Here is a 27941-nt window from a genome sequence, read left to right as displayed (position 1 = left end):
GCATACAAATAAAAGGGTTCTGATTATCGGTAACAATAGTTGGAGCCTGAAATGTGACTCACCATACTGGATTTCACACTTACTAATGCAATGATGTCCAATACAAGCGAATTTCAACAATGTCCATACAACTTGCGATAGTCGCAATAAAATTAATATATTATCTCATGGTTTGGTAAATTCAATAGACTATCAGTGTGTTTCACTTGTGTGCTGGATTGGTGGATCGGTGGACGCTGAAGAACTCAAGAAGCTTTTGTGGAAGTGTAGACGTTTGCCCCGTTCATCTGCAGACTTGGTACTCCGTACGCCAAGAAAACGGTGCTCAATGAATGACTCATATTTCCATCATCATACACGGTGAAGAACAATGTTGAGAGACGAGAGATGCAGTACTCCCACTTGACTGGTCCAAGTTTGTCTCTGCGTCCCGGTCCATTTAGCCTCATGGTCATTCCTGCATCCGCCTCAATGGAGGTAAGACGCTGGAGGCAGTGTAAGAAGCTGCATCAGTTGTGTAGCGATGAGAATCGTGTCTGTCTCAGTCTTGTAGTTATGGCTCACCCAGGGGTGGAGTGGAGGGGAGGGGAGTGAAAGGGGGGGGGGGGGGGCAGGGGGCCTTGGTCAAAGTCCCGCCCCAAAGGCCAATTTGAAGGCAAGTTCAATCACATTCTGAGTTGCACTTTCATGGTAGCAGACGTAGCATTCCCTGGGACTTGGCTCCTCGAACAGCCTCCTGGAAAGAAACAAATACGGATGAAAAACAATAAAGATCTGTATTCAAGGTTCACTATTCATGCTCCATCTCTTTGGAGCTCCTTGCTTAGTGGCTGTTTCCCTCCATTCTATGTTCTACCCTCTTTTAACAGGAATATCAACTCCTATTTCCAGCTCTCCTAATTAATTTGTATTTCTCATCATATTTTTCTTCTCTGTAGCCCTTTGCCAAGAGTGGCTTTTATAGCTTTGCTTGGGGCGATATTCCATAAATTTTTTTAAAAAGAGTTAACTCACCCCACGACCCAGTAGTTGATGCTTGGTGGTGTCTTCTTCTCCTGCCAGTTTTCTGGCTGGCATTTAAACATGACGCCGTACTCCCTGACGTACCCCATGGACAGGTCACTCTGCATAGGGCGACTAGAGTCCTCGGGTCTTGCCTGGATAAAGAAAAAAAAGGCAAGGAGACTTAAAGGGGCATGAAATGCAACTTTCTACTCCTCTTAAATGTATAAAAACTATTTGACATCCCTTTTTGATTTATGTTGTTGAAAAGTGCTTTTCTTTAAACATATAAACAACGTCGATGCTTTTTTGGACAACTGAGGGCGCTGTTGCCGTGATGTCATTTCAGGAAGACACTGTTCAGTTTAGGGGTTTTCTGTACAAATTGTGAACCCAAAAACTTGCTCATTGAAAACATCTGTGAGAAAAGTTTGCTTTTTTGAGAACCACACAAACATAAGAAAAAAGTGGTCACCTTTAATCTCGTGCTGCGACAGAGAAGTTGCCTGATGGTCAGACAGCACCTGTTGAAGTTTTGTATCAGCTGAGCGTGGGCGTGACCACCGATGAGTGACAGGTCACCATGGGTGGGGCAGGCTATGACACCGCTGGCTGCGTCCAGGTGGGCGTAGTGGAAGAGGGTGTTGTCACAACCGGCTGTCAATCTAGAGTACAAACAAGCCATACAAATGTGAAACGATGACATTGATATGGATTTTTAAGAGAACCGACAACAAGCATATTTGTTAGTGGGTTTTTTAATTTTTGTAAGCTGATTAAGTTGCGCTTACTTGGTAGCAGTGAAGTAGTCATTGCATGCTAACTCCTGGCCCCGATGCATCATGCCCATGTTGTAGGGGTCCGGAATCAGACGTTTCTTCCTTGCAACCTAAACAAACAAAAGGACATTTTACAAGTTATCCCAAATTCTTGCTTCAGGAGTCAGGTTGGCATAGCGGTACTTTCCTCGCCTTCCACCGCTGTGACCCGAGTTTGATGTCCCGCCTGGGCCAATATGTGGATTGGGTTTTCAGTCCCTACCTGATTGAGAGGGTTTTCCCCAGAATATTCTTCTGGGGTTTTCCTCCCACCTCTAAAACTCAAATTTCTTCTCACTGTCTCCTCTCTACATGTTTCTTCAGGCATGCAAGCTACAGTGCCTAGGGTGCTTTTGAGGAATCCTTGGTTTCATTACCAGAAATAAATAATAATAATAATGCTAATAATCATAATAATAGAATTCTGTTCTAAACGACAAATATCACAATACAGATGTCAAGATACAAAATTGGATTGATTTCCACTGAAACGTTTTCTTACTTTATAAAGCTCGGCGCTGCTAACCGATCCTCCCGACACATCCGACCCTTTCCTTTCGCCGTTCCTTCGCCGGGGGATCGGGGAGCTCTGTGTGCTGTTCCCCCTGGAGTTGTAAGGGCTGGCGGTGTCACTCTCATTGTCAGAGTCCAGCCTGGAGGCGGTATGGCGCCTGGGCACGGGGCTAGGGGTGGACAGTTGGTTGGAACTCGGGGAACTAGACCGGCGTCGAGAAGTAATGTCTGCCTGTAAGAGTTTCCTTCCTAAAATAAGAAAATTGATTAAAAAATTAAAAATAGGTGAAAAAGATGAAATGTAGCCTACAAAGTATAATGTGATAATAGTATTTCGTAACACATGAAAAAAAGAAAAGAATTTTTTCTCCATTTTCAACACCGGCTTTGCGAGAGCAATTTCCGATCTTTTTTTCTTCAAGGAACAAAATTTTGATACCTCTTGCCGGAGACTGGCTGTGTAGCTTGGATAGCATGGGTGATGCCTGAATGGGGAGGGGCGGGGTACCAGACTCGGCAGTGCTCTTGCGGGTTGGAAAGAACCAGTCTGCACAGGAGAGGGCTGGGATGGGCGGGGCTGATAATCTGCGGAAGGAAGGGGGGGGGGGAAAGAGTAAAAAATGACTATTTAAATCTTCACAGAAATAAACCACAACCTCAATTTTTTTCAGATGAATACACACTGGCCAAAATGTACAATTTCATTTTTTTTTTCAGCATGTTTTTTTTTTAGTTAAAATCAGAAAAATGTGGGTAATGCCAAATACTCAATTGTGTCGTAAATTGTGTCTTTGGCAAGGGAACTGATCCCTGCCCTTGACAATTTATTAAATTTTTTAAGATCTGTGGATAATATTGTCAAGACCTACCTTTCTTCACAAGCATCTGGTACATTGAGAGACTCTAAATGCAAGAGGGTCGCCCTAGCCTGGTCAACGTAGAAAGGGTCTGGGGCTGGGGTACCTTCACACCTAATGAAGACACAATAATGCAATACTGGTTAAGGAGCCAGTGGAAAGTTCTGGCAAGACACAAACACAAGAATAACAGTATCTTGATTTCATCAACTGCCCAAAATGAGATAGTATTTATGTGAATACTCACTTTGATGCACAGCCCCCTGCTTCCATTAGCAAGCACAACAAGCTGTGCCTCTGTAACACAAAGCCAGAAAAATGCAATCAGGAAATGGAATAATGCGATCTGAATTCACAAATACATGTAAGTAAAAGTTTTCCCTAACAGTGATACATCACATTTAACAATGAACTCTCAGTGTTTTCTGAAATACCTGAGAAATTACAGTTCAGGCAGGACAGTCATTATCGTACCTGGCCAACTATCAGCAGAAACCACCTCCCCTGGGGTTCTTGATACCCTTGTATCACCGGTTCTGTCCGCTCCGCCCTACGGGTGGGGAAGACCTCTTTCCAGATGACTAGCTGGCCTACTTGCTGCTGGGAGCTCAGTACCATCAGGCTGTAGTTGCGACAGTAGACGGCGATGTCTCTCAGGTCATCCGCGGGCAAGTGACTGGCAGTAACGTAACCCTGAGGGACAAATGGTTTTTGTGGATTCGTTAAATGCGTTACGTTTTGGAACGCAGCAAATGATCTACTCTACCTTTAAATACACGTACATCAGAATTTTGGCATTGCTTACTTTGTAGAAGAGACAAGAGCCAAGAAGAACATAGGGTCTTCTGTCGTCATAGTGATCGTCAGACTGTAGAAACAAAAGTCACAATTGTGAGTGACTTCAGAATTTGCAACAATCGTTTTATGATCACATTTTTATTTGAAAATAATGTGGTTTTTGAAATAGTAGCTTTTGTTACTGTGAGATACACAGAAACTTACCATGTCTGCAAAATCTGCTGCCTCTAGTTCACTCAGGCTGCTGTCGACGTTGATCTGAAATTACACATAAAAATGCACAATTTGGTTAAAAAAAAGAAGCTTAACAATGGTTTCTAGACAATGAAAAGATACAAGTCTAAGTAAAATGAGAGCATTGTCTTTGTTCAGCAGCAATGAAATCAATTTTGGATTAATTCTGACCTATGGTCACTAGCCAAGGTGATTGCGATAAATTTGGTATAAAAAAATCTTTCTAAAATATTTCACTGGTTCTTGACAAAAATGCAGTTTTATCGATGCAATGTTTCACAATCTGATTCGGAGCACACGTTGTTACATGTTGGTGGAATATGGAAGCTTTGTAGTAAATGTGGCTATTGAGTTAGGGGTTAAAATACAAACCTTGACTTCTTCAGGCAGGTCCAGCCACCTAGCCCCGGGTAGACCCTCCAGGAAGGTACTGCTGGTGGTCTTCTGGCTCTGCTGCCTCTCTGTCAGGAGAAGACGCTGGAAGAGCAAACTGAAGAGATGATTCAGCCTGGGGTGGTTGGAGTCTTGGAAAGCACTGTGGGTGGATTAAAAAATAGAGCGGCAGGAGTGAACGGCAGGGCCTGCAGAAGAATACCAGGACTTACATTAAATCACAATTCAGTTTGTGACTAAGTTGACACGAGTCACTCCAAGAGTGACTCTGCATCTCCAATCTGAAAGCTTGTGGTCCAATGGTTATGGTGTGTCTTCGAACCCGGACAGGGAACACATGGTGCTTGTGTTCTTGGGCAAGACACTTTACTACAATCGCCTCCCTCCACCAAGGAGTATTAATGGGCACCTGTGAGGGTAGAGACCAGATTGCACAGACCTCGAGCTGCTGCAGCAAAATGGTCTCGTGGCCTGATGAACGAGGGTAATAATTAGCACTTGTATCCTTTGGCAACAATGCTTTGTATAATATCACCCTGTCAGACACTCACCTGTCAAGGTTTTTGAAGAGAAAGCACAGGAGTCGGACCACATCTTTGATGATGCAGTCTAGAAGGAAGATCGGTACCCTGGTAGCCGGTACCGCCATCACTAGGACCTCAGAGCCTGCTTTCTGATAGCTGATGTGAACCAGTTCGGCTCCGATTACCAGGGAAGTACTGTGAACAAAGAAATGTATACAAGTACAAAATAATGACTGAGTCAATTATGAGAAGTAGTACGTGCAGTCTTTATATTTCAATGGACACATCAAAAGGTAAGGGTTAGGAAAAAATGTCCAAAAATCGTCTTCTTTTTCCCCCTCAAAATTACCAAAATTTAAGAACAATATTAACATATAATGTCTGCTTTAACCCTAATCCCAAATCCTCAAAAATCCTCTTTGCAAAATGGAGGATTTTACAGGATTTTTTTGAATTAATATTTCAGTAAAATAACTTTCCTGTTCGACAAAGTCTCAAGTAGCTCACCTAGTGATGGCACTGTCTGTGATATTCTGCAGCATATCGCTCAGCGTAATGAACAATCCTCGGATGTCACTCAGCTTTCGAGAGGCCTTCGTCACCGGGAACTCATACAATATATCCTGAAAAAAAGGTCAAGACTGAAACGTTATTCTTACTGTCAGATTTTGTATTTTGAATATGAGGGACAAGTGGACTTTTTTTTTTCTCTGAAGTATTGATGGCGATTTTTGTCTGTTTTCCTTTGCACGTTCTTGTTCATTCATGGAGGTGGGAAAACGCTCAGCCCCAATACATCGTTCACAATGGGTGAGAATGGCACAAAGACACCAGACCATGCCGGAGCTGGGGGTTGCTAGCATAAGGCTTGCCCCGAATCATGTGACATAGTAACAGTCTCTTTGTCTGGAGAATGCAAAATTAAAACGTGCGAAGCATTGGATTAAGTCAGCGTTCCAGATTTTATTCAAATTTAACTCACAAATGGTTTATTGACTACATCAAAAGAATTCTTTAATAATAATAACCCTTGTACCTTGCCCTCCTCATCCCCTTCCTTGCCCAGGGTCAGGTACGTGATGATCCGACAGATGTCCCTGAGTGGGTCCTCTACCTCCTTCAACCTCTCCCCGCTGATCAGCTTGACCAGGGTGCCGTTGATGGGCGGTCGCTGGGGAGGCACGATGTACTTCTCCCAGGAGCCCAGGCTACCCCTCTGGAGTTGCAGTTTGAACTGGGAACAAGCAGTGGTGGGAAAAATATCCGGTGTACAAAATTGAAACCAAATAGTGGAATTCAAACCAAATTTTTTAAAATTCGGATTTTATAAATCCCTCCACTAACCGAACAAGAAAAATCCACCAGAACAGTTTCCAATGGCTAAATCTACCACAGATTCCAAAAGATTGAATATTTCCCTGCTACTGTTTCGCTGCAAAATCGGTACACCAAAATGATGGCACAGAAACTGTGTCTACAAATTGTTGCCACTGACTTTTAAGATTTTAAAGTTTTACTTGATTTGCAAAAATTTGAATTTAGCAACCTACCACCGAAGCACTGGCCATGGAAGCTAGGACTGAGCCAACCGTCTCTGCAAATACAGGGATGCCATTGATGCTGACGATGATGTCACCTATTCAATCAAAACAAGACAGTTGTTGTACTTTATTGTTTAATTTGCACTGGCCCTCCAATGGTCTATATTCAGACACACTGCTGAAGTTAAATACTTTTTGATAACTCTTATCCATTCTTGTCTTTATCCTTAGTCCTGTTTATAATAGATTTTGTTAATATCAGTTGACATAAACTAAGTTAAAGGGCCCATGCAATGTTTTAATACTATCCTTGAATATGAACCTTTGTGTCCCATTTAACCTCATTTTAAATTTTCGTTGTGCCATTTTGAAGGATATTTTGGTACCTTTTTGGTTTTTATGCTAATGCAAATTTCCACATCAAGAGCAAAACTGTGATGTCATTCCAGGTAGAAACTGCACTGTTACAGTTATTTCAGCACAAAAAGTTGCAAGAATTTTTGATATTTTGCTGTCGTAAATGATCTTTTCTTCGGTGATTCTTTGTTGTGTAAGTACATGGCAGTAAGCCAGTGAGCAAGCCTTTCTCACAAACTCACAAAATCTCACAAAATCTTTCAAAACCTGTTGTTGGATTTTCAAGGATCTGGAAAGGTTCAGGTATAATTTTCTCACCCAGCTCAACTTCTCCAGACCTCATGGCAGCTCCAGATGGTACCAACCCCCTCACCGAGACCCTTGTCTCAGTCGAAGCCGACAAAGCTCTCCCATTGCGATGTTCCTCCTCACCCCCGCGGGCATGACCGTTCCGAGATGATCCATTGGCAACGTTGGACTTCTTGTTGGAAGCGTGAACGATACCCAGCCACGATTCCAAACGGTCCATCTGAGCGTTTCCCTGCGTCTGTTTTGACTCGATCTTCAAGGTCACGTCAACGGTCTGTTCAGGCTTGCCGTGCCGCGCCGAGGTCCTCCGCGGGGATTTCTTACCGCTCACAACACGCTGCTTGGCGTTACTGGATGGGTCCGCACTGTTGTTAACGTTCATGAGATCGGAGCCCTTCTTGCGGCGCATGATCTTCTGCAAGGCTGCCAGGTTCTTCTTCTTCTTGGCAGCAGCTTGGGAGGACTTGTTTTCTTGTGCTTGCTGGTGAGCTGTCTGTGAGGTGGAGAGGTTGCCTGCTTGGTGAGGGTCTGTCCCAGGCTCAAGGTAGAACAGTTCCCCGGAGGGTTGCACGGAGCTGGCCCAAACTGGCTCCAAGCCACTACAAAAAACAACAAAAAAGAAACAGGTAAAACAATAACATCCCATTAGTTTCAATTCTGATCTATGTAGATATGGTGCAGTCAGAGTAAACTACATGCCCACCCAGTTTTTGCTTTAGGCCAAACGAAACAACAAAATGTTTCCTTGTGGTGACTTCTAGTTGATAATTAATAGGCAGGGATATTTAGCCAGCACAGGTTTCTGTTAGTAAACAGCCAGCACGGCACTGGACATGCGCAGTGACCGTTTTTTAGGGGACTTAGAAATTTTTACCGAGACAAATCTAGTCCAATTCCACGCCAACATTGTCATAGTGACTTTGTATTCATGAGATTGGAATCAGACCACTTTACCATTTCGGACTTTATTTCCATTTAAAAAAAATCCTCCAGAGCCACGAATCAGAAAAAAGAAAATGTATTACTCTGCAAATAAATGTAGGACTAGGAGTCAATTTAAATAATAAAACAAGAATATTCTTATTTTAGGGGATAAAAACCCTCAAACCCCGAATTGCAGATAGTGCACGCAGCGGTTTCGAACCAGGGATCCCTCACTCACGAATCAGCCTCAGGCACGCTTGACTTTGTACACAACCGTGGCATCACGCGTCAGGTTGCAACATTTTTTCCAACTTTTTAAGCCATTAAATGCAACAAAATGTAAATTTATTTCGTTGTTGAATAATAATTAATATGCTTTCAATGCCCCTATCAACAGATCAATTAAATAGGCCTATCATGTTTACTTTATTTTCATTTGCAACCCAAAATTGGGTATTGTTAACTTAACTTAAGTAGATTCAGCCAAGGTCTATTTTCATCGTTTTCTTCCAAATAATTATGTCATTGTAAAAGCATGTATGTGGAAGGGGAAGACGATATGCCTTAGTAGGTCATCTTACTCGCTGCCACTGCCATGGCTGCCGCTATACGACCACGAATCGGAGTCCCATCTCCTGTCGGAAGTTAACGGGCCCGCTGGCACCGAAGGCCCGTCACGTCGAAAATCAGCTGCTGCTTGTCCCGCGAACTCTTCACCCTCAATAACAATTCGAGGTGTTTTCCGACTTTCAGAGACAAAATCTGGTTCAGAACTACTCTTCGGTATTCCTCGATTCCTCTGATGTGTTGCCATTTTGTAGATCTCACCTAAAAAGGTGACATTTTTCCGACGTTTGAAGTAAAATTCCCTTCCCGATCAGCCGCCATGTTGTTTACATCCGGGTATTTGGTTGGTGTCGCTGTCTAGTGATTTATTTGGAACGTGTAGTTCAGGTGAGTATCTTTGTCGTTTTCAGAGTTTGCGACTGTGTGCATATTTGATTCCATTTATAATATTTTAAATAAAAACACACATATTTTATCATTATGTTCTGTGCATTGTTGTTAAGTTCATAATGTAAAGTAGTCAAACTACGCTTTTGTGACTTTAACTATACGATTCATGATTTGATATTGTCTGCTGCGCATTTACGAAGACTGGTTCCCGCCTCCTGAGTCGAGCGATAACGAAGGGACCGGAAACCGGTCTGGCGCATTCGTTTTGGTGATAGAGGGCGCTCTACAAAATTCACGAAACTTTTGCAAAAGTTCTTTCGCGCAGACGACAGTCCAAGTTCAACGTGACAGCACAGAACTTGTTTAGAATATCTTGACTTTTGTCAAATGGTGAGTACATTTTTTTTTGAAAACAAAGGTATGTCAAGGTAATGAACTATATTTCCTCTCTCGGTTTATTTTTCCTTTGGGGTGGAACTAGAAAAACAGATGTAGGCTAGGGCCCCTAATTTGCCGAAAACTGAAAACTTTGGCGCACTTCGTGAACCTCACTTTTCTTTCATTTTCCTTTCTTCCACCATGTCCACTCCCATCATTGACGTACGTATTGTCCTTTAAGTTACAAAAGCAACATAAGCAATGCGTCAATCTGAATTCGTTGTCTGCTATCAATTTAACAAATTATGTGTTTTCAGCAATGCCAATAATTAATGGTGAGTTTAAAAAAAATGAATCTGGGATTGGCTCAATGCATTAAAAATGCATAGCGCCCTCTCCTGACGTAAACGGTCTTAAAATTTCGTGTCGGCTCTGTTAAGTACGAAACTGACTTTTACTACAATGTTTTTAAGAACGCACATGTACAAATGTATATATAAAATGGCAGTGAATACACAGCAACATCCTAAGGCTAAGTATTGTTAACTGTACTTATAACAATTCATTACGAAAATAAAGATTCTGCATAAATTTGCAGTGCAAGCACTAAAACTTAAAACAGGTAGAATTGCTGAACTATTTCAGGAAATCTAAAGTCATAGTCATGCTTGCACACTTAACTCCTATTTTAAGGTGTAATTTATTTAAGTAGTGGGTATGAACAGCCTTTTTCCCACAGTAAACTTATATGTGAGATTTGACCTCAGTGAGGTCATGTTGTGCATCTCTCTATAGGACTGATGACATCATACCCATAACCTAAAAGTAAAGTAACTTCTAAAAGTATTATCAACTTACTGGCCTCATTTTATGGAACTTTACAAGGATGTAAAGTCCTATGCACAGCAGACATATTTCTGAGCGCGGAATATAAGGTCGGAATTTTATTCTTTAAGCTGCCAGTGAGTTGTTTCCCCTTGGATGTTGGAAGCCAATAGCTTGATACATGGTTTTCCAAGACCATTACTCAGTTTTTCTCATCAAATCAGATTTTTTTCATAGCTTTGAATCTGTTTGAAGGCTAAGATAGGATGGCTCGCATTTTTTAATCAAATGCAAAATGATCCGATAATGGAATGGGCAACTTTTATAGCGTATGGCATGTGTTCTTTGTTCCTATATTTATGCACAATTCTCAGAAGAAAAAAAAAGAATTTTGAACTTGTCCAAGTTTATTTGGTCTGAATTTTTAACACTACATTTCTTTGCTTGTTACTCATTTTCTATGGCTGATCCCATGAAGTATATACTATCTGTGAACAAATTGTAAAATGTGTGTAGTTGGCAGGCTGACGTCATCGGATGAAAATGTACCAATTTTCATCAGTTGCTATGTGTTACCATTCAGCACTCCAGACTCAAAAACCATTGAGTTTCAAGAACATAGGTCTGGGAGCTATGTAGATAAGCCAATGTGAAAAATTCCCACATGTCCGCGCCCACCTATACAAAGGCACTGCAACACTTGATCAACTTCTTTTGTTATAATATATTTCGCATATAGTCCACTGGATTTGTTGTGTTACCAGCATTTTGATATTTGGTAGACTGGATCAAACGCAGTAAAAATGAAAAAAAAAATTGATCCTGTTCATTTCCAGTCAAAGTGTTAACTTGCATTTGTACTACAGTAGCCAGCGAGATTATGACCCTGCATAATTAATGACTTTGTCAAATGGATGTGCGACATATATGAAAAATGGTGTCCAGACAATTTGTCTAGACACTGGAATTAGGCCTCCCTGAGAGTGAGACAAACTTACCGAAACATAATGGGACAGTATTGCACTGGGCAAGCATTATTATACCACATATCCTGCCATCGACTGCTTGTTGGATGTTAAGTGTTACAAGTTCATGGCCCAGTCAATACACCCATAAACTTGTAATCCCGAAGCCTGAATGGACTGATCCTCCTTTGAAATTTACAACAATGGACTCGGGGGACCAACAATCCAATGCCTCTGGCGAAAACTGGTTCAGACTATCGAATACCAAACATGCACGCCGATAAAGAAAAGAGGGGAAAATCGAGGTAGGCCACAAAAATGTTTTGGAAATATTTTCATTTCTAAAGGGAAGGGAATTGAATATTCAGGAACTGAATGCCTAATTGTGTTTGACGTGACACAGATGTATACACAAGCGACCTCGCGAAAAATGCCCCTGGGTTTGCTGGTATTCCTTTTTCTCTTCTGATGGGCACAAGGGGTCATTCCTAAACCAATATCTGTAGTACAATGTTCATCGTGCTGTAAATATCAGTATTACATGTAAACACGATTGAGTAAATACGTTAATATAATTAAACTAATAATACGGTACCTCTTTACAAACTACTTGTGATGACGGATCTTGACATCTGAGGTATAGCTTTGAAATTGGGCATGGACCGTTGAACAGTTTTCACAATATGACATGTTTTACCTGCATGCTTAATTGGTTGCCAATTGTAGGCTATACTACTTCATATTACTTATGGTTCTGTTAGATGCGTAAACATTGAATTACAAGCTTACAGTAGCCTGTATATCACAAACACGAATTGATGACAGTCCTATTTTAAAAAAGTTTTTTTGTCAGGATCGTACAATTTTCTCATCTGCTTGACATTGCACAGAGGATATCCCATTTTGAATTCGTATTTCTAAAATGAAAAGAAATCCTCTAAATCCTCTGCTTGTTTGCTTGCTTGTGAAATCGTTGTTTGCTTGCTTGCGAGCTATAGTTTTAATATCAACAGTTCAACATAGCTCAACCTTGTAAGCTTTGATCTTGTCGACCACTTAGGATTTTGCGAATGAGCATCATCCCCTGACGATAAGGACCGGAAAGTATTCGCCTTCAACACCTGAACTCACCGAATGAAATACGACCGCCGCCTCCGTCACCCCCGGCAGTCCAAAACCTCCCCAAGGGGCAATAGACGTGTTATACGGCAACCACGTTTGGGATTAATATCTGTGTTTTATGACAACCCGGTTGACACCGAACTCATCGATAATGTTTGCTTGTAACGCAAGCCTCCCCTAAAATCACCGAGTTTTAAAACGTCGTTTAAAACGGGGACCTGCGGCGATGGCGGCCGCCAGACGCGCCGCCCGCGCCATGCTCTCTCCATTGATGCTGGAGTTGAACTTCGCTATTAAAAGTACGGGGTTGAACAAAGCTAGGGGGGCCACGCGGGTCTGACCTACGGGAGCAATTATGACAGATCGCAGGTGATTTTTTCTCGCCAATTGGCTGTCAAAATAAGTTTAGGGATCGGAATTTTGATGCCGGGATGGGGGTTGCAGACGATGCAGACGATGCAGACACAATATACGCCATTACTACTATATCTCTACTAAATTGATATACATTGTATTGGCCAACATGTACTCCCCAAATTCTGTAAACTTTTAGAGATTTAGAAATTTAGAGATTTAGAGTTTTAGAGTACATGTATTTCCAAAGTTGATTTAGGAACGAGGAACAATACACAGCTAAAAAGTAACACTTTAAGATAGGGCCTACATATTTGAAAATATTATTTGCATCTTAGAGTATCCGCGCGGTTAACTGATCTCATTTTTGAGACGGGTCTATTCCATTAATTCTCAAGACCTTGCCACTTACATTAGATTACACCAAATTACAACCATACGACGTGCCTTAATGCAAACGCTTTGCAATGCCCTTTGGTGACCGTTTTCAAGGGGAAAACAATTTTCTCTTCTTTGAGTCCATGCGTACCGTGAGTTTCGCCAAATTAAACAATTTCCAACGAAAGAAACGCAATTTGCGGGTATTTCTCCGCCGACCATGTAGGCTATAGCCTGGTACCAGCTGTGTACACTTCACGGTAAAACTGACCTACTGCACTGCATCCAGTGCGTGCACAGCTTGGGTACTTCAAATCCCATAATTCATATTCACTCCGAGCGCAGAGTATAATCCTTGGAGCTCGATTTAGTTTATTAAATTGCGCACGAATGCCAAATTTAATGGAAATGCAGGTTAATGCATGCCCTTATCATCTCCGAAGTAAGAGTTGATGTCGGTAATGCGTCCAAGATTAAATTCTCAAATTTTCAGGACAAGAAACGTGCATTATAAAAGCTATTAAAAAAGCAATTTCCTCTTTAAAGCTTTTGTCATCCCAGAAGTAGTTGGTATCAATATGGTATTTTTGTAAATTATGATAATTATCACAAGATAATACGCCATATCCAACATAATTTCCATTCCGTTTTAGCCACTTTTCCTGTATTGATTTTCGTTTCTCAATTTCCCCCCTCACTAAGAACACACCTGCTTGTGTACGTACAGGCTCTCCGCACCGAGTAGTATAAATTCTCGACCTCTGTTTACAAGGAGCAACTAAATAATGTTCATGTTGCCGGCCGTGACTTGACAGATCCCGTGCTGTTTACGACCCGGACAAAAAAAATTCGGGAACACCGTGAGGTAACGACAATGTCCACACAGACAAACATGAAAATAAACACCCAAAACCATGCAGATGCCATTCGAAACGATTCAGGACTGTGATCATCGATTGCATTATGTGTGATATAAATCAATGAAGTCAGAACCAGGCTTGGTGGTACAAACCATACCGCTTCACTATCACCTTTCATCTTTGACCATCAGTCTTCTTTTTTTGTTTCCCCCCTGATGATGTCCCGTTTTCTCCACGCGCCATTGCGAGTGTCTCCGACCTCACGTACGAAGTTCGAAGTGTGTTTTGCTAACAAAATAATAGTTTTCAATAACTCATGTGAATGCGGCGAGGCGTGCGATCGTGTCTCAAAACAGTTAAATGGCTACACGAAAAAGAACCAGGTTTAGATGATAAGTTCGTGTGATGTGTCAGCAAGGGATCAATGTCGATCAGGTACTAAGCACAGAATCGTGCTCGATTGGCTCAGTATAAAAGCTCATAAAATGCAGAATGTCATGCGATTACAAACTGCATAAATTGCAATAGGGCCAGCTCGGAATAGTTACAGTGCATGGCGTTTTGATCCTCGCAGAAATCGGCAGAATCTTTCACAATATTTTTTGAGTACAATGCATCAGATACTGACAGGGAAATATTTCATAATGTATTGAAAAAGTATTCTACTTCGATTGAGACTTATTTGCCTCCGCAAAGAAGGTTATCTTTTCATCTGATTTTGTTGGTTGGTTGGTTGGTTGGTTTGTTTGTTTCTCTGTTAACAAGATAACTCAAAAAGTTCTGGACGGATTTGCATGAAATCTTATTTTCGGGGTGGTTTTTGGTACAAGTACAAATCGATTCGATTTTGGAAGTGATCTGGATCTGGGTCTGGATCCAGGATTTTTCACCATTGCGACTAGTATTTCTTTTGGGTGTACTGACAATATGACGGGGAATTGTTTAGCCTTGGCGGAGGTTTGCGCTCTCTGAGGGCTTTCTTGTTGATTTTTTTTTTTAAATATGATTATATTTGATTTTAGCCAAAATTTGGTTGCCGGAATGCCTGGGAGTGAAATCTGCATGCATATTTATTCCTATAAACTTACATAGATTTTTAGCATTAGGCCTATACATTCGTATATAATACACGGGAAATTGCCTTACACTATTCGCACGACAGGTGTTCAGGCGACATACAACTACGGTGAGTTATTAACTACGAGTGTTCGTACTTTTTACTGTAAATCAGGAGAAGCCTCGCCTGGCTACAACGGAATTCATATGCCGTGGAAATCACTTTAAAGTTTAAGCTGAATATCCATAGCTTAACCTGTCAACTAGAAATAAGTGAATGCAATGATGCTGCGTAATACTCGTGGTAACATAGGAATAATGTCAACAATTTCATTCACTTGGGAAAATAATCAACTTTAAAATCGCAAATAATCTTTTCTTTAAAAAAAATACTTTTGGGTGGGTTTTGTTTGTTTGTATTTTAAAAATGGTGTTGTAGAATTTTTCTCGGGAACCTAAATTTTAAGACTAATATAGAATAATTTCAAATAATGGTTTTTTTTGACGTGCTTTTGATATGGTGGCCCTGTGCACTTTTAAAAGAACCTGAAAACTGCCATTTGTTGAACCAGCCTAAATTAAACATTTTGATTTCTTTTTAACGTGAAGTACATGAACATGGTTCATGTATACCCTGTCGACTTTCACTTATAAACCGATTGATTCAATCAATATTGTCAAATGTATTTCAAATCACAAATGTAATGAAATTTGACAGGAACCAACTTTGTCTCCCATATTGTAACCAGACAATATCTGCAGGTGATTTCTGTCATTCCATCACAATTTGCCAACTCAGATTATTACCAGTGGGGACCCTGATTCGCTTTTATTTGATCCAATTTTCCCGAGAAACAAGTGATATCGTTTAAAAGTCTAGTTCTGGGTTCCACGTCGGGTCCCGTCTAGTAATATTTGCAGTCTGGTGGAGGCATGCCGTGCGAACTGGCAATCCTATAGATCATGCTGTGCATGTAAAGCTTTTGCCAAGCTTGACTTTATCCTTATTGCTGTATTTCATCAACATAATACTTGTGCCTTTTGTGGAAATATTTCTAAAGCAAGAGAAAATCATATAGCGCGTATACAGGGCGGTCCAAAAAATTACACTTTTTTTAGAGGCAGATTTCATATAATGTTTGGAGATATTCCTGAACTACAAGATCTTGGTCGTTCCGTATTCACTACCTTGGAGACGTGTGTACAATAGGGTACAAAAGATTGTAAAGGTCTCCGCAAAGCAATTTCTATAGGTGAATACGTCTCCACAAGGTTTCCACGAAATGTATAGATACATGGATTTTGTTCAAAAACTAGGAACTTCCAAGGTGTGTTTATCCGTCGCAAATTAAAGTATTTATGTAAGGGATAATGGTCCGAATTTCAGCCCAGGAAATTAATTCTGGTTAAAATAGGAGCATTTTGAATCTATATTTTCACACTCTAAACTTTTAGTACACGAGAACAAATTAGACTCTCCACAAGGCTACAAATTCCAGTATGTGCGTATATGGAAGAATGGTCAAAAACAAGTTTGTCCACGTCTATGGCAGACATGTATAGACCTAATTACGATAATTATCGCAGTTATTTGTGTGCCCAGTACTATTGTGTTGACCGTAATAATTTCATAGACTTGCGTGTGGATAAACTGGTGTTTTTGACCAACTGTCTTTAAACCATCGCCATTTCTTAATTTAGGCTTTATTTTCAGCGCCGTTTTTACCATATACCACGAAGATGCTGTAGTTTAGGAATGTCTTGAAATAAATTTAACATGTCTCCCCAATTCCAAGAAATATGCGTCTGAAAAAGCGTACAAGGTTTTTGGTGGACCACCCTGGCCTGTATGTGCACATTTAATATGTTAGATATGTGAACAGATAAGAACGATCAATTATTGAATACAAAAAAATAATATCAAAAGAGCAGAAAACCATCCCAAGTATCCAAACAATATTAAATAGTTGGAAACCAAATATTAAAAAACTATTATGCCTTACCAAATATCTAAAAATCAGGGTTCTAAAAGTGAAGAAAACTGGTATAAATTCACATCCACATAATTCTCGTTCACTGTACACGTACATGTAATCGCACATGTACACATCCTCTGGCGTTTCACTTAATCTCACCGTTTTGCTATCACAACCGAACTACTGTTTGAAAGCGAACTTGACCTCCAGCGCACTGCCCGCATTGTCACAGCGCACAGAACGAACAATAAATTTACCAAATCGCATTATCTATACACCATGAATGTCCTTGTGTTTTTCTTTTGTCTGTGGTTAATGCCTCTATTTTTAATGGACACCCTCGAGGCAAGGAAAATGCCAGGTCAATGGTTTATTACCGTGAGTACTTTTTTATGGAGTTAACAGAGAGTTGTCGACGAATTGCAAAAAACACATCTGCAGAAACACTTCACTTTGCTTGCGTATTTTGTCTGCACATTTTATTCACTTTGTATTTTTGACTCGTTTTTCAAATTGATGTGCAGCTTTAGAATTACATGTAGACTGCAGAATAACATGATACACAGTTTGATAACATCCTTGTTTTAAGTATTGCAGCTATTTTAGAGTGTACATGATCAGATCAGGGGAGTGTGGCCTAGTTAGGGTTAGCGACTCATGAAAAAGTCATGATCAGAGGGTAAAGAGTTCGAATCCAGCTGCTGGTCATATGTTGTGTCCTTGGGCAAGCCGCTTCACCCCCACTTGCCTCTCTCCACCCAGGAGTAAAATGTGTTCCGGCATTACTACTGAAACCGGAGATAAACGCCGGCCTGATGGGCCACATTGGCTTGTGACAGACTTTACTTAAAATAAGATAATTTTGTTCACGACATGATTCGCGATTTACGATATTGGTGCCATTTCTAGCTCCATGGTAGAGCAAGGCTCTATGTTAAATCTTAGCATAATTGACTAACCATAGCCTTCTGTATGTCCATGTCAGTCTTTATTGCTTTCAGCAAAGAATTAAGGCAACATAATTGAGTTTTAAGCGACACCTCATTTCAATCACCAGTAGTGACGCTGATTTTTTCCCCCTAGGAATTCTCCATGACTCCAGTGCAAGCTCTCTCCCCGCTCCACCTTATCCCACAGCATTAAAGTCGAGAACCTCAAGCACGCTACGGGGGAAGGTGTTAACCTTCCAATTAAACCCATCCACTTCTCAAATTGGGCAATAAAGTTCCCACACGCCCACAGGCAATATTGATTTATTATTTGGGGCTAAAAACCTGCAGAGATGGAGATGGAGGTCTGGTCCCACTTAATCCTGTCCTATTTTCTGGGATTAAAGGTGTGGTCTGATACTCTTATAGAAAACGTCAGTGTAGAGTGTCACGGTAACTGTAAAATTCCAGCACGATTAAACTTAATTGCTAAGTGATTATATAGGATGAAGTGTGAGCACGCCTGTATATTTAACACATGTCACTTTTGTGATACGTTGCTGCTGGGTTGCTTGTTAAAATGAACGGTGTAGCGTCCAACCATAGATCCAACAAAAACTCCAAGCGACAGTTCTTATTAACTTTCGATAAAAGCAAGGGCACATAAATGTACAAAATATTGTTGCAGCTGTCAAACTCAAACGGTTTGTTCAGAAGATATACCTCCATTATATATCTTCATATATAACTTGCAATAAAGCTTAAGAAACGATGCACCATTTCAGAACCTATATGTTGTATACAGGGCAACTTTGGTAAGCCTTTGGTGCAAAATGAACTCGATCTCAGTTTGGAAATTCAAACACGTCTATTTCCCGTCCATTTACCCGACAGGTCCGGTCCATAAAGTGCATTTACAGAAAGGTTGTTTAGAAGCGTTTCTCAGTTTGTGATGCTTTATACCGTGGGTGGCCTCATCTTGAAACCAGGTGTAAACCCGTGCAATTACAAACCATCTGGACGACTATCATGACGAGAAAATGGAAGCCCTTAGGGACAACTCATGACAGTAATATTATTGCCTATACTCCCTGAACAATAATTGCAAGGCGCATATCATCGCCATCGTACGCAATCAACCCATTTGTCAAGAGGCGGGAATAGACTCATATTTCAAGCGTGCCAGTGTAAATATACAGACAAGGAGCAGATTTTTTTATCAGCGGTAGAGTCCTTGGGAGGGTAAATATTTAGGATTTGATGTGGGTTTGAGTCTGTTTCTATTAGTGCTGTGTATAGAAAGAATTCCATTACAATTTGTGTGCATGGCGAGTGTAAATATACATTTGGAGGAATTCGAGGGAATGTAGTCAGTTTATGTAGCATAGGTTTATGGTTTAATGGCCCAGTTACAGTGCATCCAATGTTACTGCATGGGTTTAATGGACTTTTGTTATCTTATGAATCCATTTTCCATGTTATCTCTTTTAAATACAAAAAAATATGTGGTATACGTAAGTTATGAACTTTGAATACACTTTATTAACATTTTCTAAATGTGCTTCAATTTCAGTATGACGGACTTTTTCATTCATGCCGGATTGGACCCGCCATTGAAAACGCCACGATTAAGGCCTTTCTGGGCTCATCATTTCGAAGAAATCAAAAGCCATGACAAGGTAGGCCTAACTCCTCTCAAATTTCGTTAGTATATCCACAGCTGTGATGATGGTTAATTGTTTCTTTAAGGATGCAGACTTGATAGACCCAACGGTAATTACGCTTACACTACTCACAATCACATGTATCCATGTTGTTTGAGACACCCATCAAAATCATGCTTATTTCATCATCTTTCATTTTCTGTTCATTTTTGGTATGGGGTTAACTGATGATTTTTAGGAGAAAATTCCATCCAAAAGATGATCACCCATCGCCATTTTGAAAATGGACGCCTACTCTCCATTGTAATAAAGAGCCATTTTAGGGCCTAATTTCATCCATATTCCACAGAAATACGAGCTCGCAGTCCTCTGTACGGCTTGCATCCTTCTTTTTTTCCCATAAATCATCAAGTTCACGGCCTTCAAAATACTCTAATTCCTGAGAATTTGAGGGCATGCAAATTGTGATTTGGCTCGCGTTGGCAATTCTGGGCCTATGTACAAAATGATCTGAACGCTTAAGCTCTCGTTAGATTAAATTTTGTTTAACCTTTGACCTGGGGTTAACATTTTACGGTACGCACGGAATGTAGTGTGCATTGATCATGGCGAAAGGCTTCCCACAATGCTTTGCGTTTCCTTCACAATGCCTAATTGTGAAAGAACAACCTCAGCGCCCTTGGATAGGACGGAGGAATCCGGGTGGATATACGCGCGAATTCTCACACACGCAATCTATCATGTAATATACCCACGAAAGTGCAAGTTCATTCATGAACAAAGCCCCAGCATTAACCACAAAATGTGCCCTCTTCATAAATCTCACTGCTCGCCAACTGTCCCAGAGTAACACAGAAATGATTATGATATCTGAACTCTGCGTGTGATGTTTATGTAGAAGGACCATAATCTCCGTCTATATGTTGTTACATGCCATTGCGTGCGAAGGGGGTTGCCACCGTGCCATCAGTGCCAAGACCCTGGGTCTAGCCCGGGCAAGCCCCAGCCAAGTCACAGGTGTTTGATACCAATTTGGAAAAGACGCACCAAGTGATACCTTCTGTTGTCTTGGATCACGCACTGGTTTGATATTCGTATCAAGCATGGTCGAAGTGGCAGTTAATCCAATCGACCGTTATCGATCAGATAAACACTTTCTGGCACCAATCGATTATTGTATTATTGTATTACAACTGTCAGTGTTCTACCCCGTGTCTGTAGCGTTTTGTTTGTAAAAATTAAAATATAGATCATGGATTTTAAATGAACATCCGGTATGTCGTCATGATACCTTTATGCTTCACACTGGACTATTAAAGAATATCGTCATGCATGAAGTTGTGTGAACACGATGAGAGAAACTAAAAACAAATCATTTAGCCCGAATAATCTTTTAGCTCCACATGGGTGTACTTTCCCCAAATGTGTCACAGTTATAGGGAGGAAAAAGGCATGTATATTTTTTTTTATCGTGAACCACTTTTTCGTTTTGGGTAATGATTTCAGGCACATATATTAACATAAGGAATTTGTGACCTACTATATCTGCAACCATATACCGTTATTTCATCTACAATGCAATTCTGAGAAGTTGAGAGCATAATGGTAACCAAGCAGTTAATGAACATGATGAAACAGCTAATTCGTACACATAATTATGACTAAAGTTAAGGCATCCTGGTCAATATCATGTCTGACAAGGGATGGACTCACCAGTGAGCAAGGATGCATCCGATGGAATCAAAGTCGTCCGCTTCACCGGCGGGACCGAGACCCGATCTCCCAGCACCGGCGGCTGCCGGTGACATCCAGCGGGGCACGCCGTACATGACTCGGTCGAGTTTGCTGCGGAATCTGGGTCCTGGTGGGGCATCGTCTCTCTTCCACTAAGTTTTAGAAGCGTAGGCCGCTTACCGTCGCCTGAAGTTTACACGTCGCCAAAACCAGCAAATAAGACAAGATAATGAGGCTTCAATGGTTGTTGGAGGGCATACAAAGATCTGAGTTTTTCCGATACTGGTGAAGTCCACTGTAGTTTTGGTGATAGTTTTAGCGATCTCCACATTTCCTGCAGATCAGTAGTGCCGAATATACGTCATCCGCTTGTCGGTTCTAATGATACAGTCTTATATGGTCAGCTTTCATCACTTGGACACAGTTGAGGTGGATTGCAGTTGCAGATTCGTTTTTAAAGAGTTTCAGGAATACTGAGACACGCGCCTATAATCAATCAAAATTCAGCTGTGTGCAGATTCAGGTGAAAACGTGTCTTTGCCGGCTTCACCTGAGCTCCTTTATAACCGGAGGTAGACGTGCCTGCTAGTGCGTGCGTGTACTGTTGGGATCTTGCGTGTGGATATGTCATAACATTATGTTCGACACTGCTGGGTGGTGGTTATTCATTATCGTATGATGACGTCAGGCGTATGCTCACGTGCAGGTGTTTTGCGCGTAGCTGTGGAACACATGTAGCCCAACTATACTTACAGTATTTGGTTGATGAATTTCCTGGATATTGAGTCTGACACCTCATTAAAATCTCTGCACTGTATAACTATAGGTGGTATAGACAAAAACATGAAGTTTTTACTTGTCAATTTCTTCATTCATTGTTGAGGCGACATCACACTGTGCATGAGCGTACAGAGAGAGAAACTTTGAAATGTCAATTGTCATCGACAGGTAACAGCAAAGTCCTGTACCTCCGCCAGCAATGCAATATTTACATGACTTGTATAGAAAATGAGCAGTAGTACCTTTGCCTGGCGTGCCGCATTGATGCCATTATTCCTCGGCCGTATGATTTATGGGCATTTCATGATTGTATTCATCATATTGTCAAAGGGAAACTACACAAAAAGGGCATCCGCTTCGCCTTTTTGGTCGAATTCAAAGGTCGATGAACATAAAGGTGGGAGATTTACTCAACTCAACGCGTGGTAATTGCGATTCTTTCTTTTCTTCGCTCGGCAAATAATGTGTCCAGGGCCGTAAAAATGTTCTCCCTGAGAGCCTCCGACAGCCTCGTTGCTTTATGTGTTGATGACAGTAATTGCGTCAATTTGGGATGCTTGAAGGAGGGAGGTTGTTGCAGGCATGCATCCTGATCCACATATTGCTCAACGGTGGCCGTATCACAGAAACTCAACAGTTGCACTTTATTGCCTACACGAATTCCTCTACTAACTGATTTTTTTTTTGCGTCAGCCGAAAGAGGTTGCAACCGCACCGTCAGACAGTCTGTTCACAGAGTCACGGTCAGAGTTTTCGTTGCCTGCCCGCGGTCATCAGCGACACTCCGGTCAGTTCAGGCCACGGTCATTCCCTTGCCAACAGGGTTCAGGTGCTCCAGGCACGAATTCAGTAAACTATCCGAAGTATCCCCTCGCATCACGTATACCTGCAGTCCACGGGAACATTGAGTGTCTCTCACGGTTCCGGGAGACCGTGGCGTACCCGCTCAAGCCAACCCGGACTTCACACCCAGAACCCTCGATCACCTTTTAATTTCCTCGCTGCGATCAGAGTCCGGAATTTTGTACACACGGCGTACTAGTGGTTAGGCACAATTAAGTACTCATGTCCTGTCACCCGTACCATTTGCGTTCGCCTTGACAAAAGAGCAAAATGGATAAATAACTGTATTCAAACTATAGTACGGCGGGTGAGAAAAGGCCAAGTTTAACAACCAAAGCGCACACCAAAACCTCTGGGACACGGCAGTTCTCTTTTATTCGATGTGTTGTCCTTCGATGCTAATGGCACCGCGCCTGTGCTTGATAACACTAATCATCAATGGGCCACCAAACAGCGTAACTCTCTTCTCCCTGCCGTCAGTAACTCAACCGGAAAATGAAATCCCCGATCGTTCTCGCGCAGAAGGGAACCTTCATATTTTCTTTCAGTCCAATCGGTACTTCAATACCCCCTCTTTCTAACGGTACCGAACAACTCCTTTATTGGGTATTGACAGCCCCATTGGGGTCTCTAATCGGATTACAAACCGTTAAGTACACGCACGAAGGCAAAAAATAAGATGTCACATCCCAATCCCCTCCGCACACGCTGCTCACTTGATAACGGGGATTAGGGGTATTATCAAGAAGCAATAATGAAGTTCCCCCAGGAAGGATTATCCTTACAGATCAAGACGTGATAAAGTGATCGTCACACATCCTTGACGTCATTGTCTCTTCATCGATAAAACGAGAAGTGCGCGAAAGAGGGCGCATACTTAAGACTTGTTCTCGTACCGAGAGAAGGCTTTGCACCTTTTCACCGCAAGAGGGCGTCAAGCACTTGACCTTATCGCCAAATTCAGTCTCAAACTCACCCTTGTTTTAACAATTACTTCTTAAACAATATTATTACTTCTTAAACGTAGCACATTTGTTCCTTATGTGTGCATGATGTGACACTATTCAAAAGTAGGTAAATGTTATTAATTTTAAGCTTAATTCAGGTATCACGATAATAATAGAAAAATGCAATGACCGGGTAAGGAGTTTTTTCGATACAATTTACCGACTCACCTTGAACTGATGACCGTGAAGATGCGTTCCCGCCTGGGGAAACTCGAGGGCGTGTACGCAAGAGACCCTTCACTCGACACACTCTCCGTACACGAACATTTCTGCCTCATTTTGTTGCAGTGTAACTGCCTCCTCACGTATATGGTGTTCCTGAAACCATAATAAAGTCCCAAAACTCATTCGATGTTCAACAAAATATTCAAATGAATATTGACTTTTGAGGTAGTAATTCGGAACAATTGTGGTTTACTGTACGCTTTAGTATATGTTTTGTTTTGAGGGGAAGTATTTATTTCATTTTCATTTTTTAAGATGCATTTTCATTTTAAAAAAAATGCATATTTTGCTCCTTAAAAAACTATTTTCTCAATGTTTGTGTATAAACAGTGGCCGTCCCAAGCCGGGGGGGGGGGGGAGTTTTGGTATTTTTTTAAGACGGTTCAGACGTCGATACAGTAAAAGTCTTTATATTTTTCGTGGTATAAAAAGCTGGAGTAGAGTACTCTATAAAAGTTTGGAAATTGGGTGGTTGTTCTACTTTTTTCGTCACAAGATTATTACGCCTGACTTCGAACTTCACACCCGAAATTAATCTCAAGGAGTTTCCGACTTCACCTTTTGAACCAAGTGTTCGAGTTCACACTATAGGTCAGTATCACTGTTTGCATTGATATTACAGCCCAACCTCAACCTTGTCGAACAAATATGATCAATCCTTTTCGATTATTAATTTTACAAAACCTTCGGCAAACCTTAAATTATTCCTTTTACAAAGGTTTATGCAAATCCTTGATAAAATATATCAATACTGGAAGTCAAGGTTGTCATTTTGCTGACTGCATTTCAAGTTTCCATCCAGAGACCGCGAAATTGTATTGAACAGGGTGATAGTAATTACTGAGAATTCATGGCCGAACCGCGCTAGATATGACAGCCAAATTGCTTGCTGTCAATATCACTACGCCTGTGGCGCCCTCTGTTCTTCGGGGCGTGGATTTGTATTGTCAGCGGTACGCTTTATTAGCTGAAAGCCTTGACCGAGCCGTCAGGTCTTACGGATGATCCTACAAATATACGGTCTGAGCCTTGGGGAGAAGTGGAGCCTTCACGCACGGTGTTAATGAACGCGTACACCTTTTGTCTTCAGGCGATGCTGGCAATCACTTTTTCCGGAACCCCGACCTTAAAGTCCAGGCGGGTGTGTTGTTTGAAATTGGATCTATACCCGCAAGTGTTAAAGGAAAACATAATTAATTGACGTTGGTATGAGTAGTCTCTGAAGTGTCCAAGGCATTTATCATTCTTTTATGACTTTGGTCGAATTCAACCATCTGTCACATGAACGCTCCAGATAAAATGAATTCATTAATTAACAAAGACTTTCCTTCAGTCACGAGGTTTCATCAGAGTGCGATCCGCGAATCTATGTGTGCAGTTTGTGAATCTGTTCTTGTAGTCGGTTTTATTATTTATTTTCCATGAAACTTTTGAACGCCAAATTGTTTCATGTGCGTTTACCCTGATTTAAGCATAGAGAAAGGACACATTGCTTGATGAAACGAAGAAAAACCACAAAAGCATTTCAAAACTGATCTCTCGATGTAGATCTTTTGATTTCTGACTAGTTGCATGAGTTATTCATTTATGGCATTATCTATTTTGTCTTATCCCTCAATATTTAAATTAATCTTTTGTGTATTGTGTTATGATGTTTGTCCGATTGTCAGTCTGTTTCTGTATTTGTTTAGTTGTCATTTCGGTTTTGTTTTGTCAAGGCATCTCCATAATACCGAAGCTAGATACTTCCATAATTGCCCCATTGATTTATTGTGCTTTCTTATTACATGTAGGCCTATAATCTTAATAATATTATTTAATATACTTCACTTTGTTACATTGTTTTATAAAAGTTGTGGCATTATGGAAATAAATGTTGATTAAATTGAGAAAAAAATATGTATGCATACTTTGTATTGGTGAAAAAAGTGTATTTTTACCTGAGCTAAATTTTTAAAAAGCGATCTCTTCGCAGTTAATTCTCTTCTAAAACTTACCTGTAAAGCTTCCCTCGCTCCAACGTCGCAAACATGCCGTCTCCTGAATATTCAGTCCAAACCCTCATTTATCTGCGTGTTTGTTGGCCTAGATGTCCACAACCAACGGTGCAAGAATTTGCCACTACATTTTCTTCCATCCGAATTTGTCTAAAGTTGAACTGGTCAGTGGCCTTCGCTCTTGCCGTTGACCGTCCAAAACTACTGACCCATTGGGCAGATGCCCCTGGCCCTCCGTTGACACAAAATGTATTATTGTCAATTCCGATTGTATCTTATATGTTGGGCACTGTTGATTTATTTAGGTATAAACAGAGTTTATATACACACAAAGGAAATATTATTTTCTTGTTACGCCCGACTGATCAAGGACGATTCTCCGGGTCACGCCGGTTCAGTGAGGTGGTCAGTCACTGGACACGTTACCAGTATAGGAAAAGAATGAAACTACAAACAAATTCTGCAGAGAGTAACTGTACTTGTTTTTGTAAAAAAAATCCATATTTTCGATAAAAATTATACTCCCTTGCCCTGCAACTGAAGCCGCTTGCATTATCGATAAGAAAAATCGCTTTAGCAATATATTTGCATACATGTATTCCGAAAAAGTATAAAATGTCTTTAAAATGTCTTGTTTATTTGAAATTTTGGCGTCGAAAGATATTTTGAGTCATCAGAAAATGGGCACTGATAATTTTATTGCATCTGTTTTGTCAAAAACCTGTTTGAATTTGCTAAAGATGTTGAGGATGAGTAAACTTCTACCATTGTTGAATAGCGCCCTCTCGTGAAGCGACTATTTTTTTTTTCATTTTTGTATTCTCTTTTCGTACAGGCTGTCTGTCGCCCTCGTTTGGTGAAACGTGACAAAGTGGAGCTTTATACACGATGGGAATTTTAAAAAATGACAAAATAAATCAAGATACAACATTGACAATGGAGTATACCGACTGAGGAACAGAGGAAAGTGGATGACCTATCGAGGGAAACAAAGACAGGACAGCTGAATGTGCAAAATCATACGGATAAACTCATCAAATTGGTAAGTTAAACTGAACTTTAAAAATCGTATACTGTAAAGCTCGAAATGTTTGACAAACTCCTAAAAGTTTCTGTGAACTACGAAACATCCGATTTACATAGAATCGCATGGCATTTTCTTAGAATACTGATAATGTTTTTCAATATGCGAGTATGTGACACTGTTGCTTTAAACATCAAGCCTAACACTGTCTTGATGAACACTATAAATTCAAAATGCACATTTGCATAAGAATTAAGACACCAACTTGCTGGCAATCTTACATCTCGTTAAGCATTGTAATTATCTCTGGTTAGATGCCAAGAAGCTGCTTGTCAGCAATCTGACTACCCCTTGTTTTAGACTGTAGGGCCGAAGTACTCAGTATGAGTCAACATGAGTACTTTCGTGTATATATGTGTGTATTAACCAGTGACATAGACCATCCTTTCATTTGTGAGTCCAATGCGATATCATTGGCACATTTTCTTGCAGTGCGTATTAAGCCCAATTGGAAGCATTCTGATCTTTTTCTGTTCATAAATCATTTTTAAATGTTCTTATTTATAATGTTCATCAGCGGTGCCTTAGATAAAGCTT

At 40.8% G+C, this 27941-nt stretch overlaps 1 protein-coding gene and 1 long non-coding RNA gene across 3 annotated transcripts; one reads left to right on the top strand and one right to left on the bottom strand.

Moving 5' to 3' along the window:
- Nucleotides 1–347: 347 nt before the first annotated feature.
- On the bottom strand, nucleotides 348–22457 carry LOC119727511 (protein inturned-like). 2 transcript variants are annotated; one of them, XM_038199409.1, is made up of 18 exons: nucleotides 21448–22457; nucleotides 7356–7945; nucleotides 6690–6775; nucleotides 6176–6373; nucleotides 5647–5762; nucleotides 5167–5334; nucleotides 4595–4757; nucleotides 4193–4246; nucleotides 3996–4058; nucleotides 3665–3883; nucleotides 3438–3487; nucleotides 3203–3304; nucleotides 2773–2918; nucleotides 2323–2582; nucleotides 1794–1891; nucleotides 1478–1667; nucleotides 1015–1157; nucleotides 348–736 (listed from the first exon to the last, which is right to left on the bottom strand). In XM_038199409.1, the coding sequence occupies exons 1-18, from the start codon at nucleotides 21561–21563 to the stop codon at nucleotides 625–627; spliced, it is 2874 nt and encodes a 957-aa protein (XP_038055337.1). In that variant the 5' UTR covers nucleotides 21564–22457; the 3' UTR covers nucleotides 348–624. The 2 variants fall into 2 exon arrangements, with proteins under 2 accessions (XP_038055337.1, XP_038055336.1); XM_038199408.1 differs by lacking the exon at nucleotides 21448–22457 and adding an exon at nucleotides 8852–9205.
- Nucleotides 9533–27218, top strand: LOC119727513. Its single transcript, XR_005270980.1, has 3 exons — nucleotides 9533–9617; nucleotides 19644–19749; nucleotides 27156–27218. It is a non-coding gene; the product is annotated as an uncharacterized LOC119727513 (long non-coding RNA).
- The last annotated feature ends 723 nt before the right edge of the window (nucleotides 27219–27941 follow it).

This window comes from Patiria miniata, unplaced genomic scaffold, assembly GCF_015706575.1.
Source record: "Patiria miniata isolate m_02_andy unplaced genomic scaffold, ASM1570657v1 HiC_scaffold_20, whole genome shotgun sequence".
In the NCBI taxonomy this organism is placed as follows: domain Eukaryota; kingdom Metazoa; phylum Echinodermata; class Asteroidea; order Valvatida; family Asterinidae; genus Patiria; species Patiria miniata.
The sequence above is the reverse complement of the archived record's forward strand: the minus strand, read 5'-3'. Positions and strand labels throughout refer to the sequence as shown.

Coding starts and splice junctions, on each gene's coding strand:
- LOC119727511 (XM_038199408.1), bottom strand. CDS start 9,084: ATGGCAACACATCAGAGGAATCGAGGAATACCGAAGAGTAGTTCTGAA. Junction 2,919..3,202: donor CCAGATGCTTGTGAAGAAAG/GTAGGTCTTGAC, acceptor TTCCTTCCGCAG/ATTATCAGCCCCGCCCATCC. Junction 1,892..2,322: donor GCAGCGCCGAGCTTTATAAA/GTAAGAAAACGT, acceptor TTGTTTGTTTAG/GTTGCAAGGAAGAAACGTCT.